Source organism: Eulemur rufifrons, chromosome 15 (genome assembly GCF_041146395.1).
Source record: "Eulemur rufifrons isolate Redbay chromosome 15, OSU_ERuf_1, whole genome shotgun sequence".
Taxonomy (NCBI): domain Eukaryota; kingdom Metazoa; phylum Chordata; class Mammalia; order Primates; family Lemuridae; genus Eulemur; species Eulemur rufifrons.
Genome location: NC_090997.1, coordinates 32,423,040 through 32,446,244, shown reverse-complemented (window position 1 = coordinate 32,446,244; position 23,205 = coordinate 32,423,040). Strand labels below are relative to the sequence as shown.

General features: G+C 42.5%; 1 protein-coding gene across 1 annotated transcript in view; it reads left to right on the top strand.

The window, feature by feature from the left end:
* The window catches only part of B3GAT2 (beta-1,3-glucuronyltransferase 2), a 68,732-nt gene that overhangs the window by 28,022 nt on the left and 17,505 nt on the right, over positions 1 to 23,205 (top strand). Inside the window, exon 2 of the mRNA XM_069489019.1 lies at positions 5,558 to 5,702. Within this exon, the coding sequence (XP_069345120.1) occupies positions 5,558 to 5,702 (145 nt within the window). The remainder of the gene's footprint in view (positions 1 to 5,557; positions 5,703 to 23,205) is intronic.

The following is a 23,205-nucleotide window of genomic DNA, read 5'->3' as shown; positions in this document are numbered from 1 at the left end:
GCAGGCCCTGTCCATTTCATTGGAGGTTGTGGCAGGAGGAATAAATGACAGCATTGAATAAATAGGAAGAGAGTGCTTATTGGAGCCAGACCTGTTTATAATATTATAACTCTTATAAATATGTGAATTGCTGCTTCTTTGTTGTAATATCCATTGCTTTATTTAGATTGGAGTTCTCACCAAGCACCTGAAGTTGTGCCTGTTATGTAACTGCTATTTTGTGTTAAGACAGTAACAAACCTTTTAAATACTGAGAATGTTTTAGTTATACAAAGGTACTTTTACTTTTAATAGCCACAGTTGTTATATCTTTTCCCCTCTCAGAAAAGAAAGTGGCTGCCAAGGAATCCTTAAAGAGCATAGATTGAGTGAAAAGGACACAGAACAAAGGATAGATCCCAGGGGTGAAATGAAGATGTTCTGTAAATAGCTGTGCTATTTTCCTTTGAAATGTCTGGCGCACTCTATATAGTATAGTGGTCTGAGCGGAGGGGCTGTGTATCTAATTCTGTGATGAAGCATTCCACCGTGAGTCTCCAGCCCTGCGTAGATGGTAAGGGCTTCTGAATCTTCAAATTTCCTAACCATTTATATGACCAACTTGTTAAAATTTAGCATACTTGGACACATAATCCTGCCACGTCACCTACATTCAGATAGTCATCGCCTCACCTTTAACACTCAACCCTCTGGAAAAATAAAACATGAACAAATGTTGGCTCTGACTCGCTCTCAGAAATTTGCAGTGCGCTAAGCAAAACTTACATTTGCTAGGGTGAAACTGGCTCAGAAATGAGAACTTATGCTCTTTGATTCATCTGATTACCTAGAACCCTACCTAGGCCAATCCATATTCTGTGGACAAAATCCTGCATGTCTTCTATGGCCCAGCTTAAATGAAAACTCTGCCACAGAACATGCTTAATTCCAATGGCCATACTTAATTGTTCCCTTCTTCTTCTTTTTTTTTTTTTGAGACAGAGTCTCACTCTGTTGCCCAGGCTAGAGTGCCATGGCATCAGCCTAGCTCACAGCAACCTCAGACTCCTGGGCTCAAGCAATCCTCCTGCCTCAGCCTCCCAAGTAGCTGGTACTACAGGCATGCACCTCCATGCCTGGCTAATTTTTTCTATATATATTTTTAGCTGTCCAGATAATTTCTTTCTATTTTTAGTAGAGATGGGGTCTCGCTCTTGCTCAGGCTGGTCTCGAACTCCTGAGCTCAAACAATCCGCCTGCCTCGGCCTCCCAGAGTGCTAGGATTACAGGCATGAATTGTTCCCTTCCTAGTGGTCCCACAGTTATACTTTATCATTCTCTTTAATGACAATTTTTTTTTCCTTCTTTAAAATATTTTTTTTGCCTTTTCTTTCATTATCTTCCTCTTTAATTGTGAGCAGGTCTCTTGCACAGTGCAGACAGGTACTAATTGCTTATGATGTGTAGGCCCATGTTTCAATTACTACCTGGTGCTTAGACATTTCTCATGAGTTGTTTGGCACCTGCTGTGTGCAGAGCACAACCTTATGTACTCTCAAGAGGACATAGAAGTCTGAGATGGGATTTGCCCATTAGTTTTTCACAGATTTAAAAAAAATGTAGTGTTCTGGTCAAAAGTAGTTTAGAGCTGAAAAATCATAATCAGTTCAAGGAAATACCATCCCTCCCAAAAAAAGTACTATTTTTAGTGACCTATATATAAAGTCATTCTGTTAATTGAAAAAACAAATGTATGTGTTAGGTTTAACTTACTTTCTTTGTGTGTTTGGCATATTTGACATGTAAAATGAAAAACTTGAAATGTTTTCATTTTCTGCAGTATGTGAGGAAAACAGCAGCCCAAAGGTGTCACAAGTTGGGGAAGAGGGACTCTATTTTTGTGAAAATATTAGTAAATTTTCTGGAATTTTTTCTCACCTATGGAGAAGACCTAGGACACAAAAGCATTAGGTGTTAATATTGATTCAAGAATTAAATCACCAAAACATTGGTGTGAGAAATTAAAGACCTAAATAAATGTAGAGAGATTATGCTTGTGGGTTAGAAGACACAATATTAAGATTCACTAAATTAATAGATTCTATTCAATCTCAGTCAGAACTTGCTGAAATTGACAAATGTTGCTGAAATTCTTATGGAAATGAAAGGACCTAGAACAGCCAAAACAGCTTCGAAAATGAAGGACAAAGTTGGAAGGCTAATATTACTTGTTATAAGAATTCTCATCAAACTATGGTAAATCCAGATATTGATATGGGCATCAATATCACCAAACAGAACAATGGATCAGAATAGAGCATCCAGAAAACAACCCACACATATATGCGCAACTGATTTTTGACAATGATGGAAAAGCAGTTCACTTGTTCCAGGACAATTAGATATAGTTGGAACAATTTTTGGATATCCATATACAAAAAGAGGGGAAAAAGCTTCAGTTACGTTCCTCATACCACATATGAAAATTAACAGAAAGTGGGTCATAATCAAAATGTATGACCTAAAACTATAATACTTCTAGAAAGGAGGAGAAAATCCTCGTGACCTTGGATTAGGCAAAGATATTTTAGATATAACACCCAACAGCATGATCCATAAAAGAACAAATGGGTAAATTGGATTTCATCAACATTAAAAACTTCTGTTCTTCAAAAGACACTGTTATGAGAATGAAAAGATGAGCCACAGACTGGGAGAAAATATTTATAAATTATATAAATATTATATGCAGAATATGTAAATAACTCTCAAAACTCAATAGTAAGAAAACAACCAATTTTTTAAAAGTGAGCAAAAGATTTGAACAGACTTGTTACCAAAAATGAAATGCTAATGGCAGTAAGCACACGAAAGAATACTCAACATCGTTAGTCATTAGAAAAATGCAAATTAAAGCCATAATGAGATATTACTAACACCTGTTAGAATTGCTAACATTGAAAACTGACCATACCAAGTGTTGGTGAGGATGTGGAGGAACTGAAAGTCTCATACTCTGCTGGTGGGGATGTAAAATGGCACAACCATTTTGGAAAATAATCTGGTGGTTTCTTAAAAAGGTAAATGTACACCTACGGAATGATCCAGCTGTTCAACCCCTAGGTATTTATTTAAAAAAAAATGAAATTCGCAGACTTGTACACACATTTATAGCCACTTCATCTGTAATAACCCAAAGCTCGAAACAACGCAAATGTCCATCCACAGGGAAATGGATAAACTGTAGTATTAATACAATCCACAAAACAGAATACCATTCAGCAATATAAAGGAATGAAATATTGATACATGTTACAAATGGATCAATCTTCATATAATTATGCTGAGTGAAAGAAGCTGTATTTACACGTAGACTCTACTTGCTATATGATTATATTCATGTAAAATTCCAGAAAGTCCAAACTAATGTATAATGATAGAAAGGAGATTAGGAGTTCCCTGGGGATAGGGGACGTGGAGAGGGACTGGAGAGGTAGATTAGAAATGGGTAAAAGGAAACTTCAGGGGATGCTGGATATGTTATCTTAATCGTGGTGATGCCTACATAAATATGTCGAAATGTATTATATAGTTTTAAAAGTGTATTTTAGTTTCTATCAGTATTTTAGGGGTCCCCAAGACCACTACCTGTTTGGTGACTTACTAGGACTCATAGCACTCAGTTGCACTTGTGGCTTAGATGTATTACATGGACACAGCAAGAGTGCACAGCTGGATCAGTCGAGGAAAAAGACACCAGGCAGGGGCTGGAGGAATCCGAATGCCGGCTTCCTACCCTTCTTCCTCCCTTCCATGAGGGATCACACAGAGCACGCTTTCCCTCCCGCAATGAAAATGTAACCACAGGTATACAATGTTTACATCCAGGGAAACCCATTTGAGACTCAGAATTCAGGGTGTTTATTGGGGGCTGGTCTCAGGCACCCCTGGGCCACCAAAATTTCAGATTCCCAAAAGGAAAGGAGTTGTTCAGTGCCGGAGGCAGACAAAGCAACCTTATCTGTATAGGAGTGATTCAACAGTCAAGTTCCCAGATCCTAGCTAAGGGCCAGCCTTGCAAGCAGACCTTTCTAAAGATAACAGTCTCAGGCTTATTAACTTTTTTCTGGAGTCAGTTGTACCACCAGTAGAGCATTTAAAAAAAATCATCATAGAAGTTAATATGAGCTAACAGAAGACAATTGTGATTAACTATTGAAAAAGTGATAGTATAAAAAATAGTAATTTCAGATTCGAGGCAGACCAATGCGGTGAGATCTTCATTACCTGGAATGCTCCACCCCCTTAAATCTTCTTTTTAGAACAAGGTGGGAATAATAATAAGTAAAATTGGGATGCTTGGCTAGTGGGAGCTTCTAGTTACTTTGACTTTTGTATGGCTTCCATTTCAATTGTATTTGAAAGTTTGTCCCAAGTATGTCATTTTTCTTCCTTTCATAAAAAAATTCCTTGATTGATAATCATAATTTAACCGCTGGTTAACTAATCGTGACCCAGTTCATTTCTGTAGCAAATAAAAAGTAAAGCATTGGTGTTGAAATTATAATTACTTCAACAGTAGCTCCACCTTACGCAGCCCTGCAGGTACCCTAAGGGCACACCCAGCTGTGAGTGTGAGTGGAGCTTAAATACAGCTTGTCCTGTGTTGGCCAAGCCATGGGCACCAGCATGGAGTGTGTCTGCCTGAGAAAGGGACACCTTTTTCTAGTTTGCACTAAGGTGCCACGTGGACTGCTCACCTGTGCCCTAGAAGAAGGTGGTGGGTGGAGGTGGTAGTGGTTGATCTTCCCCCAAAACACTGCCTGATACCAGCAAGATTTCTTGTGAGCATGTCTTCCCCTTAAACAAATCCAGCTATTAACTTTCCATTGAGGATTGTGTTTAACCAGGATTTCACTACCTATAATAGTGTGTGCCAGACGAGGATCGCTACTCCAGCTGCCTGTACTAGTCATTCTTCTCTCTAGCTTGGCCCAGTTCCCCTCGAAAGGCAAGGAAGTTTTTAGGGTGCGTGTTTCTCTTTGTCGCTCTGGAGGATGCCCGGTGTTGTTTCTGCATCTGGATCCCATTAATAATGTCCTCAGCCAAGATTTTTATGTATCTATAGCAATAAAAATTCAGGGAAAGGATATTCCTGTGGCTCCTCTGAGTGAAGTTTTTGCTCTGAGTAATGAAGTTGTCTTAAGAGGAATTAAATCTTCTTACTTCAGAAGATCTGAAGTATAATTTAAAAGATTCAACTTTGAAACAAATAGAAAATATTTGATAGTCACACCTTAGCTTCAAATAAGTGATGTTGAGGCATGGACACCCACTTTCTTTTTATTGAGCCTTGAACCACCAGCTAAATTTATGCCTGAGTGCAAAGCCCATGGCACTGGACAGACAAACATAATGGATTGGGGCAGTGGTCCATCAACAGAGGGATTCTGTTTGGAAACCTTCAACGTTTAAAATCTACACACACCCCACCACATGCTTCCATGTAGCTCACACTTCTTTCCTCCCTTCTTTTCCCTAAGGAAACTTAAAACACATCTCTTTTCCCCTTTTATAGATGCGGACCACACGCAAGGTCTCTGTCTGGCCCGTGGGCCTGGTTGGTGGGCGACGCTATGAACGTCCGTTGGTGGAAAACGGCAAAGTTGTCGGTTGGTACACCGGCTGGAGAGCAGACAGGCCTTTTGCCATCGACATGGCAGGTGAGGAGTGTGGATGGGGACATTTGTACCTGCCTGATTGTTCCTGTGACGTGCACCAGAAGAAGGAAGCTTTAACACATTAACTGCCATGGGAGTTGTGCTTAATTCACGCTAGTTTTGACCTGAGGCTTCGTGAAGCGTATGTAACTCACACGTCCATTTACCTTGGGAGCCACTTGTACTGTTTTTCAAGTTGCATATAACTCACAGAAAACAATAAAAAATAACAATTTTTTCATTAAATTAGAAAGGATCATTTTGTTTTCAAAGTTTGTATTCTATTTTTGTAATAAAACACCATGGCCTGGAGGAAAGAAATTTTTTTTCTAGTGTGGCAGTCAATGTGTTAAAAGACCAATCTGGACAAAACCCTAGGGAGTATCATACTCAGCAGGGGAAATATTTAACTAAACTTTTAAACTAGGCTCTTTGGTTAATTCAAGTAGAAACTGATTTGGGGGGGGATTAGAAAATGTTCTGTTCCATTTTGTCACCTGTTTATCCAAAAAACATTTATGTGGCAGGTCCTGGCTTGGGCATTGGGGATTCAGTGTTGAAAGCCAGACCTGGCTGCTGCCTTCTAGGGGTCTGTTACCTTTCGGTCCCCTTCTCGAGAAGGTCAATATATTAAAATATGTCATGTGTTTATTGATAAGTGCAATAAGGATATAAATGACAAGTCATTTCAATGCTTACTGATAATTTTAGTGCTTTACGGATACATATAATCCCAATATAAAATTAGATTATTGGTTTTCAAGCATTCATTAACTTCAAGTATAACTGTCTTTTAAAGTTATTGTTCCCTGAACAACCAACTGAATTCAATTAGACCTGTAGCAGACCACAAACTCTAAAATGCTTCTTTGTCATAAAGCAAATCATTTTCTGTGGGTTATATAAAAGGATGCCTGTGATAACTGTGGAAGCATGCAGTTTGAAACATGAGGCTCAGAGGGGAAAAAAATCACCGACATCTATACCCCAGAAGATGAAGGCAGAAAGGCTTCAGAATTGGTCTCATCAATCTTCAGCTCTGAAGCACAGCCCTGTCTGCGTGTCAGCCTGCGTTGGCCCAATCTTCCGGGCGTGCTTCCGAACTGGTGTCAAAATCTCTATGCTCAGAATTCTGATGGGATGAAGGCTGTGTTCCAAACTGGATTCATCACTTGTGTTCTGGCGACACTGTAAATTGGAGGGAGCCAGATCATGAAGAATGCTGGGAATCGCTTGGGGGCAGGGCTCTCACGGAGAGCCGCGTGGTGCGTCTGTCACACTGCACTGCGTCATGGGAGAAGACACATTGGGAGAGTTTTACTCAACGTTAAACAGACATTGCCAGAGCGTAGCTTTGTGGAACTGCATGCTGTGGTCTTTGACCCCCAGGGCAGTCTAGATCTCTTGCCCTTCCCTGATCGTCCTCCCTCAGGTCCCCTCTCCACCCTTCTGTCAACCCCAGCCACACCCTTTGGTCTTCAGTTCTTGCAGCCCCAGGGCCGAGCTGGCACCTCAGCCAAGGCGTTTACCTGGAGGCAGACAGAGAGGCAGGTGAGCCGTCCTGGGAGGCTCCTGAGGACTCTCAAAAGAGCCCTTTCGTCATCCAGTCTGAGTCCTTGGCTCTGAAACTGTAAGGCTGACCATAATGGATCTTTTAAAAACCAGCCCTCTTGCTGCCCAGAACTGAACTCTTGAGAAGAAAATTTAGAGACTGTTAGGGAAAGTCCTTTGCTTCTCTGGGACTTAGTTTCCTCACCTGTACAATGAGGCAATTACAGAAGACCACCAAGGCCCTCTCATGTATGCCTCCATTTGCTGGCTTCCCACCTTGAGAAGCTCAAAGAAATGCCCAAGCCCCTGGACTTCAGAGTGAGGATTGTGACTGCCCAAGCAGCCGGCAGTCCCTGATCTGTCCCAGAGCTTGTTTGAACAAACACTCCCCAGGCATGGCTCCTCACACACAGGCTGTCTACCTGGTACCCTGCATGGATCATTTCAAGATGAGAGCAATTGGGTAACTCTTCCTAGATCTTAATGTAAGAACTTTATGTAGATGATCAGGTATCCAATAAGCTTGTTGAATATTTGTATTGGTTCCCCCAGAATTTGGCTCCAAATTGATATTTCTAAAATTCAAGAAAGACACATGGGTTTTGTGCATGCAGCTGGCCTGGGACAAGACATTTGATGTTCTTTCACTGCCAAATTCTATGGGAAATTTTTCTCCATGACATGACCAATGTTGGGATTTTTCTAAGCATTTCTATATATTTTCAAAGCACAGTAAAGACATACCCATGATAATAAACTATGAACGATTTGCTTGCTTTGTTTTCATTATCTTTGTTTTAAAATAGGAATAAAATAGCTGTCTCTTAGAAAACAACTTTTGTCACACCAAATAATTCTTTTCATTTCACATACGAACTTGCTTTGCATCTTAGTTTTCAGTAAATTATTAATATTTTTGGAAGTCTTTTAAGTGTGAGTGATTTGGTTGATTAGGATAATGATTCTGTTTTTGAGACTGTTTGTTTGAATTCTAAAACTTGAAAATTCAGAGCTTTCTTTATGCTCCACATACGATTCATTTATTCTCTGTGGGAAGAGGGAAAAGACCTTTTATGCCTTCACGTTCAAATGGTTCTTCCCACCTCATCTTCAGATTACATATACAAACACACACACATGCACACTCTCTCTCTCTTTCACAATCTCTAGAAGGAGAGAAAGAAGCTGGGAGCCCACACCCCTGCTGTGGACAGTCTGAGGAGCACTGCTTTGAAAATGCTCTGATCAAATGAGAGGACCACAGTGGAGCCTGAGTATCTCTTATATTTGCAAAGCTGATTAAGAAAAAATGAAATTTTTTATATGAGGAAATCAATCAGTTTTTTAAAATTTCTTTTTTAGTTCAAAATATTAATTAAAGGGGTACAAGTGTTTTTATTACATGGATATCTTATATGATACTTAAGTCAGGGCTTTTGGTGTGCCCATCATCAGAATCGTGTTCATTGTACCCAATAGGTAAGTTTTTATCCCATACCCTTCTTCCCCCTTCTTGGTTTCTCATGTCCTTTATATCACTTTGTGCCCATGTGTACCCACCTATTGGCTCCACTTTTTAGTGAGAACATATGGTGTTTGGTTTTCCATTCCTGAGACACTTCACTTAGGATAATGTTCCCTCCACATTGCTGCAAATGACATTGTTTCATTCCTTTTTATGGCTGAGTAGTACTCCATGGTATATATATACACACCACATTTTCTTTATCCACTCATGAATTGAAGAGCACTTAGGTTGATTCTACATCTTTGCAGTTGTGAGCCATGGTGTGATAAACATTTGAGTACAGGTTCTTTTGAATAAAATGGCTTCATTTCCTTTGGCTAGATACCCAGAAGTGGGATTCCTGGATGGAATGGTAGGTCTACATTTATTTCTTTGAGGAATCTCCATACTGTTTTCCATAGGGATTGTACTAATTCACAGTCCCACCAACAGTGTATAAGCGTTCCTTTCTCTTTGCATCCATGCGAGCATCTATTGTTTTTGGACCTTCTAGTAATGCCCATTCTGCTAGGGGTAAGGTGATATCTCATTGTAGTTTTAATTTGCATTTCCCTGATGATCAGTGATGTTGAGCATTTTATCATATGTTAGTCATTTGTCTATCTTATTTTGAAAAACTTCTGTTCATGTCTTTTGCCCACTTTTTGATGGGGTTGTTTTTTTCTTGCTGAGAGTTCTGTATAGATTCTGGATATCAGTCCTTTGTCAGATGTATGGTTTATGAATACTTTCTCCCATTCTGTGGGTTGTCCATTCATTGTATTGATTATTTTGTTTGCCATGCAGAAGCTTTTTAATTAAGGTCCTATTTATTTATTTATTTATTTGTTATATGTGTCTTTGAGGTCTTTTTCATAAATTCTTTACCTCGGACAATGTTTAAAAGAGTTTTTCCTACATTTTTTCTAGAACTTTTGTGGTTTTATGCCATATATTTAAGTCTTTAACACATTGACTGCCACAATAGAAAAAAAATTTTTTTCATTGTGGCCACAGTGTTTTATTATGAAAACAGAATAAAAATTTTGAAAACAAAATGATCCTTTCTAACTTAATTAAAAATTTGTTACTTTTTATTGTTTTCTCTGTGTGAGTTATATGCAGTTAAGTTGTCAATATTAATTGTAACAATAAGAACATCATCAAGTAGGATGTTCACGAACCAACTGCAGGGTTTCACTCAGGGGGCCACTCATCAAGTAACATGTGTGCTACAGCATGGCAGCGTGAGTTGCCTGCACACCACATGGCTCCCAAGATAAACAGACGTTTGAGTTATATATGCTTCATGAGACCCTGGGCTCAAAACTGGCATGAGTTAAATACAACTCACATGGCAGTTAATCTGTTAATCCATCTTAAATTAATTTTTGTATATGATGAGAGGTAGAGATCCTGTTCCATTCTTCTGCATGTGGCTATCCAATTTTCTCAGTACCATTTATTGAATAGGAATTCCTTTCCCCAGTGTATGTTCTTGTCTACTTTGATGAAGATCAGTTGGTTGTAGGTAGATGGTTTTATTATATTTCTGGGTTCTCTATTCTGTTCCATTGGTCTATATCTCTACTTTTATACCCATACCACACTGTTTTGTTTACTATAACCTTGTAGTGTAATTTCCAGTCAGGTAACGTGATGCTTCCAGATTTGTTCATTTTATTTAAGATTGCTTTGGCTATTTGGGCTCTTTTTTGTTTTCAAATGAAGCTTAGTATTATTTTTTGAGATCTGTAAAAAATGACACTGGTATTTTGATGAGAATTGCACTGAATCTGTAAATCACTTTGGACATTATGGACATACTGTCAATGTTTATTCTACCAATTCATGAGCAATAGATGGTTTTCCATTTGTTTGTATCATCTGTGATTTCTTTTATCAGTGTTTTGTATGTAGTTCTCTTTGTAGAGATCTGTAACCTCCTTTGTTAAGTGTATTCCTAGATATTTTATTTCCTTTGTGGCTATTATGAATGGTATTAAGTTCTTGATTTGACTCTCAGCTTGAGTGTTTCTAGTATATAGAAATGCTACTGATTTGTGTACGTTGATTGTGTAACCTGAGACTTTGCTGAATTTATTTATCAATTCCAGGAGTCTTTTGGTAAAATCTTTAGGATTTTCTAGATACAAGATCATATCATCAGCAAACAGACAGTTTGACCTCCTCTTTCCTGATTTGGATGCCTTTTATTTCCTTCTCTTGCCTGATTGCTCTGGTTAGGACTTCCAGTAGTATGTTGAATAGAAGTGGTGACAGTGGGCACCCTTGTCTTCTTCCAGTTCTTAGGAACAATGCTTTCCACTTTTGCTCATTCAGTATGATGTTGGCTATAGGTTTGTCATAAATGGCTTTTATAATTTTGAGATATGTTCCTTCTATACCTGGTTTGTTGAGGTTTTTATGATGAAAGAGATTTTATTGAATGCTTTTTCTGCATCTATTGAGATGATCACATGGTCTTTGTTTTTGCTTCTGTTTGTGTGGTGAATGACACTTATTGATTTACATATGTTGAGCCATCTTTGCATCCCTTGGATGAAGCCCACTTGGTCATGGTGGATTTTTTTGATGTGCTGCTGAATTCAGTTTCCTAGTATTTTCTTGAGGAATATTGCATCTGTGTTCATAAGGGATATTGGTCTGTAGTTTTCTTTTCTTTTTTTTTTTTTTTGCTGTGTCCTTTCCTGCCATTGGTATCAGGGTGATACTGGCTTCATAAAATGAGTTAGGGAGGATTCTCTCCTTCTTACTGTTATGGAAAAATTTCTGTAGGATATTGCCAGTTTTTTGTAGGTGTGGTAGAATTCAGCTGTGAATCTGTTCTGGGGCTTTTTTCTTATCGGGAGATTTTTTATTACTGCTTCAACCTCACTGCCCATCATTGGCCTGTTCAGAGTTTCTGTTTATTATTCCTGATTTAGGCTCAGAAGTTTGTATGTTTCCTAGAATTTACCCATTTCCTCTAGGTTTTCTAGTTTTTTTACATAGAGGTTTTTGCAGTATTCACGGATGATATTTTGTATTTCTTCAGTATCAGTTGTAATGTCTCCTTTTCTGATTGTGGTTACTTGAATCCTTTCTCTTCTGTTTCTGGTTAATCTGGCTAGTGGTCTACCAATTTTATTTATCTTTTCAAAGAACCAACTTTTTGTTTCATTGATCCTTTATATTATTTTCTTGGTTTCCATTTTGTTTATTTCTGTTCTGAGCTTTGTTGCTTCTTTCCTTTTCCTAGCTTTGGGTTTAGTTTGTTTTCCTAGTTCCTTGAGGTGTGACATTAGGATGTTATAATAATTTGTGATCTTTCTGTCTTTCTGATGTAGGCATTTTATGGCTGTGAACTTTCTCCTTAGGGCTGCTTTTTCTGTATCTCATAGATTTTGATAGCTTGTGATTCCTTTGTCATTCAGTTCTAGGAATCTTTTGATTTCCATCTTAATTCTTCATTGACCCAAGAATCCTTCAGTAGCAGGTTATGTAATTTCTATGACTTTGTATAGATTTGAATGTTTCTCTTGAAATCAATTTCTAGTTTTATTCCACTGTGGTCTGATAAGATACATGGTATGATTTTGATTTTTTTTTAATTTACTGAGACTTGTTTTCTGGCCTGAGACATGTTCAATATTGGGAAATGTCCCATTTGCTGGTAAAAAAAAAATGTATATTCAGTAGTTTGGGGGAAGAATCATCTGGAAAATGTCTTTTAGGTCCATTTGTTCTTGACTCTGTTAAAGTCTAGTGTTTTCAAAATCATTTTCTGCTTCAGTGATCTGTCCAGTAGTGTCAGTGGAGTGTTGAAGTCTCAGATTATTAAGATGCTACTGTTCATTTCTTCGCTTAGATCTGGAAGAATTTGCTTTATGAAACTGGGAGCTCCAGTGTTAGGTGCATATATATTTAGGATTGTTATGTCATCTTGTTGAATTGCTCCCTTTACCATTATATAATGACCATCTTTGTCTATTTTTTACCATTGTTGATTTAAAGTCTATTTTATCTGATATGAGAATAGCTAACTACACCTAGTCACTTTTGGTTTCTATTTCCATGGAATATTTTTTTTTTTTGTCACTTCACTTTGAGTCTGTGTGAGTCTTTGTGGGTTAGTTGTGTTTCCTGGAGATAGCCTATACTTGGGTTGTTTTTTCAACCATTTAGCCAGTCTGTGTCTTTTAAGAGGGGCATTCAGACCGTTCATGTTGAGTGTTAGCATTGATATGTGGGATGTTCTTTTCATCATGTTGGATGGTACCTTATTTTTGTGTTTTCCCTCTTATGCTATTGTTTTATGATAGCTGTGAGCTATAACTTTTGGGTGTTTTTACACTGGTGGTTTCAATTGTGTTCTTGTATGCATAATGCACTTTGGAATATTACCTGTAGGACTGGTCTAGTCATGACAAATTCCCTTAGGGTTTGCTTGTCTGGGAAAGACTTTATTTCTCCTTCATTTATGAAACCGAGTTTAGCAGGATACTAAATTCTTGGCAGGCAGTTATGCTATTTGTAGAGACTAAAGATAGGACCCTATTTCTTTCTGGCTTCTATGATTTCTCTTGTGAAGTCTGCTGTTAGTCTGATGGGCTTTCATTTGTAAGTTACTTGATGTTTTCACCTCATGGCTTATTGGAGTTTCTCCTTTGAGTTGCATTTGGCCAATCTGTTGACTATGTGCCTTGGTGATTCCCTTTTTGCAATGAATCTCTCAGGTGTTCATTCAGCTTCTTCTGTGTGGATATGCATATCTCTGGCAAGACCAGGGAGGTTTTCCTCAATTATTTTCTCAAATAGGTATTCCAGGCCTTGTGCTTTTTTCTTCTTCACCCGCAGAGATGCCCATGTTTCTTATATTTAGTCATTTTACATAATCCCATGTTTCTCAGAGACTTTGTTCATTCTTGTTGATTCTTCTGTATTTTTTTACTGACTGGGTTAACTTGAAAGAGTTGTCTTCAAGCTCTAAAATTCTTTCTTCGGCTTGGTTTAATCATCTCATAAAACTTTCCAGTGTGTTTTATATTTCCCTGAGTGAATTTTTCATTTCCAGAAGTTCTATTTTTTTTTTTTTTTTTTTTTGTTGAGACAGAGTCTCACTTTGTTGCCCAGGCTAGAGTGAGTGCCGTGGCGTCAGCTTAGCTCACAGCAACCTCAAACTCCTGGGCTTAAGCGATCCTACTGCCTCAGCCTCCCGAGTAGATGGGACTACAGGCATGCGCCACTATGCCCGGCTAATTTTTTCTATATATAGATTTTTAGGTGTCCATATAATGTCTTTCTATTTTTAGTAGAGACGGGGTCTCGCTCAGGCTGGTCTCGAACTCCTGACCTTGAGCAATCCACCCGCCTCGGCCTCCCAGAGTGCTAGGATTACAGGCGTGAGCCACCGCGCCCGGCCTATTTTTTTTTAAATATGTCTATCTCTTTAGTAAATTTTTCATTTATTTCCTGAGTTGTTTTCCTGGTTTCTTTGAGTTGGTTTTCCATTTTCTCTTGGATTTCATTGAGCTTCCTTACAATCCATATTTGGAATTCTTTCTCTGCCATTTTGGTATTTTCATTTTGGCTGGGATCCCTTGCTAGAGAGCTGGTGTCATTTGCCAGGGTCATTTCCTTCTAATTTTTCATACTTCCAGAGTTCTTACACTGATTCCTTCTCATCTGGTGCAGTTGTCACTTACTTCTTGTATTTGGGTTTTCTTTTGTTTATACGGGGCTTTCCCACTCTCTTAAGGGTGTGCCTGTAGCATAAGTTGGGTAAGGACCTTTGGGTTTGCTTGTGGGGACTTGAATGGGGGTCTAGATTCTGGATGGGTACTTTAGTTATAGATAGTCTTAGTGTGGTGGTTTTCTGAATTGCTAGTTATTTGTCGGCTAGAGCAGTGGTGTACTATGTGCCTGGGCAGATTCCATGTCTCTTGTTAACAAGGGAAGGTGGAAATCTTTGAATTTCTTTCTTTTTCCCCAGCCCTGTGATCTTCTTAACAGTTTGAATTATATTGGGATGCCCTATTTAATTTCTGAGACAGTAGGTGATGCTTGTGGGTAAGAATTAGCCGTGTCCTGTATGAGTGAGGCAGTAAATTCTGTAATAGGTTAGACAAGTTGTCCTCCTTGCCTGCAGATGGCACTTGCAGGAAAAAGCCAGCTGCAGTGTTGTTTCTTGGGACCTGTGACCAGTGCTAGCCTCTCAGAAGAAGCACTCAAATGCCCCAGGTGGTGAGTGGGGCTCTGGAGCTTCCTGGGGACTCCTTATTCTCCACCATAGCAGAGATTGGTTGAGGAATGAGGCTAGTCAGGGCTGGGTTGGTTGAGCCTGCATTCAGTCTTCCCAAAGGTTGGCCCAAGAGCTTTCTTGGCAGGGGTCAATGGTCAGCTCCTAGGCTACTGGGGAAGACCACCAGGGAGGGGCTCAAGTGCCCCCACCAAGCCATAACTGCTTATTGGGGAGGGGCCATCTGGGATTCCTAGTCCGAATGTCAGGAGTGGGTTTCACTCTTCTCCCTCCTCCCCTGCCTGAGGTGTCCTTCCATCATCTGACTGGAAGTAGCAGCCCAAGCTAGCTGAGCTTACCAGTTATGTCGTCGCAGCCTAGGAGCTTCCTTGTCCAGGATCCCACCTCTGAGGGAAAGCATGCCTTTCCTGTAGAGGGAGGGTTGCTTCCTGAGTGCACTGTAGCTCAGACCCACACTACAGTCTTCTCTTAGTTCTGCCCACATAGGCTCCCTCACCTCCCAAGATTAGTTCACAAATCTCCCCTCTGTGCCCCGAGCAACCTGATCAAGTCCTGGGGAAATGAGATCCAGCCTGCAAGCCTGTCCCCTGGCCCCCCAAGTTCAATTCCTGATGGTGCCAGGGAGAAGTGTCCTGAGTTGCCTGTGGAGTGCTCAAGTAGGCTTAATGTCCCTCCATTTCAGGGTTTGTCATACTCTTCTGGAGCAGCCAGGCAAGCAGCAGTGGAGAGAGCTCACAGTCTAAGCACCCCTTGGTTCGCTGCAGGTCTTTAAGAGGAAAGGTGTGAGCACTACTCTCTGTGGGAGCCTCCATGTAGTGGCTGTGCCAACAGAGAAGAAGGAGCTACTTCTGAGAATATTGTCTCAATTGTCCCTTGGGGCACCCATGCCACTCAGCAGCAGTGGGCAGGGGAGTAGAGAGGGAGGAAAAGAGTCTGAATGGAGGAGAGCTGGCACTCTGGTCCCCTTTGCCCCTCTCCCCAGAAGGCAGCCCACCAGGAATGTCTGAGCTCTGGGATCACACAGTTCCCCCAGGACCCTTGGCCCCTGTGGCCACCACAGTCTGAGCTGGAGTTGGGAAATGTTTTTTGTGAAGACAAAAGGCACAAAAACAGCGGCTGAAGCTCCCTGGGGAGGACAAAAGCACAGGATGGGTGGAGAAGCAGTATGGTGCCTGCCTTCTGGGCTCTGCTGGCTCTGCTCCGGTCTGTGATAATGGGGTGCGACCCTGAGGGGGCTTTGTTTTCAAGAAGCTTCTAGTTCATTGGCAGCAGCGGCTTTTGGGCTTGTGAGGGTAGGAAAGCTCTCCAGCACCTTGGGAGCCTGCTGACTGCTAGAGGTGTGAGGGAAGGAGAAACAAAACCCCCACCTACTCTTTCCACAGGACTCCCACATTTCTCAGGGTTTGATCTCTGCCGACATCTTGCTCCTTCTTTTTCAGCTCCACAACCTTCTCCTGGGGGATCTCCAGTAGGTTCTGGCCTTTTTCCCTCATAATTACACCTGAGCTATATTTTTGTTTTTGTTTTGTTTTTTTCATCTAAAAGTTTTCCATTTCTCTGATACGATCTGGTGACTAGTGTCTCTAGTCAGCCATCTCGCCCCCTTCTCCCTCAAAATCTTAAAAATGAAACTTAAAGAGCTAAACTGTAACATTTCCACAGGTGTCTTGCCTTGTGGGTCTGAGCACGTTGGGTGGAAGCACCTCAGGGCCTGTCCTGTCGTATTTCTGTTAAGTCATCTCACAGCCCAGCCCTGGGGAGCTCATTTGAGTGCCAGACGGTGAAACTACGATGTTTCACACCATTCATGCAGTTCTTACACTTTCTTTTTATTGCCATCTTGGACTTGCCCAATGCTGAAATTTTGCTCTCAGATGACATGAAACAATACTTTGAAATTATCTCGTGCGTACGATGTTAATGGCAGACGTACAGATTATTTCTGTCCCACTGGATAACAAAAACAAATTTCTAATGATTACTACTTTAAATAATTAATATATCCACCCACAAGGTGGAAGGAAAACACGGGAGACAGCCCCGCCGCAGCATGAATTTGGCTTTTGTGGCTGATCAGTGGTGAGCTGCTCTGCCAAGCCAGGCAGACCCTGGAACTTTTCTGCTAGCTTGGGCCTCCAGCTTCAATGCCTGCACCCCGCACTGGTGATTGGGTAAAAGTAAGGCAGTCCACACGAAGGTTTTAGCTCTGTTCGGAAGGCAGGGAACTACTTTCAGGGACAGATTCACTTTGGCCATTTCCAGGAAGGTGTAAATAAGAACCATTTCTTGAAAGAAATGAGCTTAAAGTAATCTTCAGCCTCGCCAGAAGCTGTAAATTTGTTCAAGTTCAGAAATTAAGGCTGAGATAATTTTTAGGGATTTTCAGCATTGGCGTGCACCTTACTATTGACTCTAGGAGGTGGCAGGCAGGGCCCTGTGCTCCCTGAATGACAATATATATGGTTCGCAGTCCAGTTCATGGTGCACATAGTTACGCTATTCTGGTGGAGACACAACTAGGTGTACTGCAGTTAAATCCTGGCATCAACCCCCCGGAGTTGGTGCAGACCCCACAGCTTAGCACGGTTTCCAACAAGACTGCCCTTACTTCGGAAGCCAGCCACACGGGGGACTCCCAGGCCACCTGCATTTCTGCCTAGCCCCACCCCCGCCTCCCCCCCCAGTCTGATAATTTGCTAGAATGACTCACAGAACTTAGAAAAGTGCTAATCGCTATAATGTATATTATAAAGGATACAAATTAGGACCCACCAAATGAAGAAACATATGGGGGAGGAGGGCTGTGGGGGCAGCTGGGGAGAACCTAGGTCTTCTGTGCCCTTCCTCACAGATGAGAAATCCAGGAAGACTTCATTTTCTGGCCTGGAGTCCTGTGGACAAGGATGTGTCGGAGCCTGGGATTGGATGAGCCCTCACAGGGAGATTCTGTGGCGGCCTTGTGTTGCCTCTTGGGGACAGTCATTTAAAGTGGCTGCAGGGGAGGAGCTGGGGAAGGAGGTAAGGCCCTGGAAGAGGGTGTCGGGGCAGACAGTGACAATTGTTGCTGGAGAGAAGAGGTGAGTGAATCATGAAGTCATTCGGCTGTTGGGTATTTCATGTGGAAGGAGAAGGGGTTTTGGCGAGTGTGGCAGTGTGAGAGCCGGAAGCAGAATTGCCTGAGGAACATTAGGTTTCTAGCAGAGCGAAGAGGGAGGAGAAGTTCGATCTGTGGAAGGATCGAGGGGCTTCCGTTTGGCAGGACAGCGATCATAGGGGACGGTGTGGAGCTGAGTGGCCAGGCGGTGTGGGTTAGGAAGAGGAAGGGTGCAATGATGGCTGAGGTCTCCTCCAACTCGAAGGTTGTGTGATTTTGATAAGTTCTGATTCTAAGGATTGTTGAAGGGGCCCACCCTGTGTATGCCCTTCTCTCTGGTGACACCTCATCCTTACCCTGTGGCTTAGTGCTGTCTTTCCAGCTAGTGGTAGTTTCTAGTTGCTGGAGACCTCTGGGGGAAGTGGGCAGATGGCAGGGCTAGGGTAGGAGTGGGGAGTAGGGGCCAGGAGACAGCTCTTCCCAGACTTGTGGCAGCAACGAGAAGGGAAGGGAGACGGTGGCAGTTCAAGGGGTAGGAGAATAGGGATGGAGAAGAAGAAGTTGAAGTTGTAAGAGAAAAAAATGTCAGAAGTCCCAAAGGAGAGCAAAGGAAGGGGATCAGGACCTTAGATGGACAGATTCACCTGGACAGAATCACCTCTGACTCCTAGGCCAAAGGTGAGATCGGTAAGGAAACCACTTGCTGAGAAGGCAGAAGGGCCAGTTGTTGGAGTTGCCCATACACCAAATGTTAACGGAGAGGGGGAAGTAACATTTGACAGAATTCCATAGTCACTTACTGAGCTTAGAACTGTAGGAAATGTATGGCCGCTGGCGGGGAGTTTTGGATCTAGCAGAGGGAGGAGGGCTATTTTATTAATAAGTACATAACCAACCATATCATGAGATAGAAAATGCAGTACAAATGGAATGTTTGGGGGTCACAGTTAAAGAGAAAACAGAACCGCCACGGGGGAGGTTCAGGACAGGTGTGTGGAAGAGGTAGCACCGGAGAGGCACCTTCAGCGCCAGGCCCAGGCAGGACAGGCCAGGGGCACGGCCGGTGTGTGTGGGGGGGTGTTCTGGGACTGGGAAATCCAGGGGGTGTGTGGCTCTCTGGGGAAGGGCAAGCTGGGGTCGGAGGGTGAGGGCTGATTGTGGGATGAGACATTTGTCTTCATCTCTGTGGATATTGAAGAGTCTGAAATTTGTCAAGTAGAGGACTGATGGGATCAGAAGGACGGTTTGAAAACCACATGGCGGCAGGTGCCAGATGCAAGGGGGAGGGGGGCTGGGCCATCTGCGTACAGGGTAATGGGGTTGGGGGGGAGGGGCGAGGAGGGCTTAAATACCACAGCTATTAGGGACCTATAAAATTTTAACAAGCCTTTTCAGATTATGCTTATAAATCAGCAGACATTTAGATCTTTGTAACACCTTTTCTGTTGTAGAGAATGGTGATAACTGATGTATTACATTTAAGTTTGGTTGAGTTTTAATTGGTGTAATTTGTATTATCCTTTGAGTTGTAATTTATGTGCAGAAAATATGGTGATCTGGTGTAATTAGAACATTCTGTTACTCAGAGCACCAGTTGGGTAAAAATAAGAGTCTGCGTATTAGGGGGGAATAAATCACATTACCTGACTAAAGTTTCCAGGCTCTGGGTTCATTGTGGCAGTGTTGTCCTGGCGGAGGACCGTGGAGTTTGGAGGGGCTGGCAGGGAGGAGGACAGTGTCGGCGCCTGCCCGGCCTCCTGCATCCACACCTGCTCTCTCCAGCGCCCACTGCCGAGAAGTGGGAGGGATCTTTCGGGAATGCAAACCGGATCTTTGGCCATCCCTTGCTCACAGCTCTCAGCCCGCCAAGTCCTGCCCACCCTGTCAGCCTCGCTCCCCTCTACCCAGTCTTTGGGGACGAAGGTCAGTTTCTCCAGCACATCGTCCCCTTCACTCCAGGCTCAGCCCTGCTCATCTTTCAGGTCTCAGCTTCAGGCCACCTTCTCAGGGAAGCCTGTGCTGACAGCCCAGAGTAAGACAGCCCTCTGCCCCACCATCACCCCGTGCTCTCAGGCTCCGCAGCACTTAGCACAGTGACATTATATCTCTCACTGTCATTGCTGGCGCTTCATCAGCTCCGTGCTCACCTGCCCAGAATGCAGCCTCCTGCAGACCAGCCCGGGCTGTCCTGTCCTCTGCTCCGGGTCCAGCCCTGGTCCTAGCCTTGGGACAGCCGCAGCCTGCAAGCGGGCTGTGTAATTGCCCTATCCCAGAGTGTCTATCCTCACTGCCACTTGACCAGGCAAACATTTTTTTTTTAATGATTATAACTGATGCCTATGGAATTGGAGAGGGCCAAGGAATAATTCTAGGTAGATCACTAAAACTCTCTCTCTCTGTGGACTCTCTGAAGAGACGTGGAAATAACAGTTGTTCAGGGCCTTCTTTGACAAGGAATTTTGCCTGCGTTAATTTACTTGGCAAATCCTTTCTTGGTAGATAGTGCTGTGATAAACTTCAGTCCAACCTGGATCAGACGATCATCAAAGCCAAATGAGCAGAGTCAAAATTCTGTCACAGTTTTACCTTGCTTCGTGAATGTAAATACTGCAAGAAAAGGGAGGGAGTGACCTTCCTGTCACTTGGGAGTCATTTGTAATTTAGGTGTGCTGTTTTCCATGGATGAATGTTTTGTATGACAATGATAAAGTTACTGAATGTTCTCAGTAGAGTGATTTGATGTGTCTTATGGTGCCTTTTAGTGCAGGGTTTGGGGACCAGCTTGGGACTTTGTCCTTGGGTCAGTGCAGTGTGATTGTCACTGGGAGAGGACCGCAGCTGGCAGGGGGCGGTAATTCTGTCCTAACCACTTACAGACCTGCAGGGATGATGGTAGAGTTTGGGGACAACAGGCAAGCCTGCTGCTCATGTCTTACCCATTTCCAGAATGAAGGGCATTCTAGAGACTTGGCCTGTGAACACGTGCTGTGGCCATGGCTGGGCTGGGATGGGGAGCACCCGTGCATCTGAGTGCTCAGGACCAGGGAGCTTTCTCTGGAGCAGCTGGAGATGGGGCCAGGTGGGATGGGGGTAGAGGGGGAGGGATCCACGGAGCCCTCCAAGGGCTGCTAGGGAAGGGGAGAGAGGGGTTCCAGGGCTCCATCCCACTTCAGTTCTACCAGCTCTGCCTTTACATACTGGAGTTCACTCAAGATTTCAATGGAATAAAACATTCATTCAAGATTAAAATTTTTGAAAACCTAAAGTTTTCTTTATATCAGGAAAGTCCAACAGACTCGGTAATTATATACTGTTTGCTGAGCACTTACCAGGCGTCAGGCATTCATAGGTACTTCATGTGCTTTCTTATTTAATCCTCAACTTTGTGAAAGATATGCTAGTTTTATTATTCACATTTAAATATAAGGAACCAGAGTCCTAGCCATGCCAGGCGGCTTGCCCAGGGCAGCACAGTGATGAAGCGGTAGAGCTGGGATTCAGCGTCAGATCAGTGTGTCTACAGAGGTACCTCCCAACTTGCCTTGAACCTCAACTCACCCACTTACCGCCAAGTGACCGAGTTCTTGGTCTCTGAGCCTCTATTTTGTTCATTTGTAGAATAGGAAAAATGAAATTCTTCACAAAATCAGACATCACATACAAAGCATCCAGTAGAACATTGTGGACACTCCATGAATGTTATGTCTCTTAAGCAAGAAACAAGATCAGACTATCTTTGTGTTCGGTTGGCTCACGCATTTGTTTTGACGAATTGGATCAGTGCTTTGTTTGATTATCATAGTGGTCAGGTCCACGCAGGCACCTGTGGAGTACGAGAATCACTGACCCCCAGGACCACTCGGACACAAGCAGGCTGTACAACCTGAAGATCTAGGGAAATACGTTTCCTCACCTGTAGATTAGGGATCGTATCAGCTGCCTTCTGGGTGATGGTGAGGTTCAGATGAGAGAGGATAAGTGCAAAAGTTCCTGCTGGTCTGTGAATGCCTGAATCTGCATCCACATAAAGCTATTTCAAATTACTGTTAAAGGTAATACTTAAGAACATGTAAACTCTGCTCTGAGTCCATGGTGAACTTCATTTCTTTCCTGGCTGGTAGACCTTTGCGTGTTAACATTCAACAGATTGGCGCAGCGTGCAGGACGGCATGTTGAGATAAACACCAGCCCTTGCTTCAGATGAAATACCCCAAAAGAGAGTAATCAACAAGAGAAAAATCAAAACCAAAAAAAAAAAAAAAATCATTACAGAGTTGTTTAGGAGCAGATATGTGCTCATTTTTATAATTTCCCAGCTGAAAAACTAAACAAACAAAAGAACTTGAGCTTTCAAAAGAAAATGCCATTTGTAGCATTTAGATTCACGGAGTGTTTGGTGCAGTTAAGTTCCAGCTTGCCTCTGTAGATAAGCGAGTCTGTGTGGAACATGAGACATGTATCCGTTGTACAAATTACCCATGGCACATGGGGACGGATTGAAAAGAATGACTCTCATGTTTTCTAATAAAGTCACAAGGGGGAGAAATGTCCTTTTTACCACTTTGACTTTCCTACGAGTTTTCATTTGGAATCTATTAAAGAGGTAGGCTATTCAGTAGTATAAATAATTAGGATTAAGGATTATTACTGTGCACCACTAACCTGGGTGCTGGCATGCTAGTCTCCTTGGCATGCTGGTTGGCAGCTGTGACTACCACACGTTTCTCTGCACCAGTTTCAGAAGTTAGTTAGCAGGTATTCATCCTGGGCTCCCTGAATGGCCATACTTACCCCGACCCCAAACACTCTGCACGTCAGTCCGCCTCAGTTTCAAATCCCTCAACCACAGCCAGCCGCCGGGATCAGCTGTCATCGCCCTCGGCTGATGGGCCTGAGTAAATCAAGAGTGGCACACGCTACCCTCCTAGAATATGGAATGTCGGTTTGTCTTCCCCTGCCTGCCTGGCTGATTTCCATTTACTTTTCCCTGCTCACCGGTGATGTAGGAATTGCTTTCTCTGAGGAGTCTTTCCTGATTTTCCACCCTGCGTGGCTGCCCCTCCCACCTGTTCCCGGACACAGCATCCTGCGC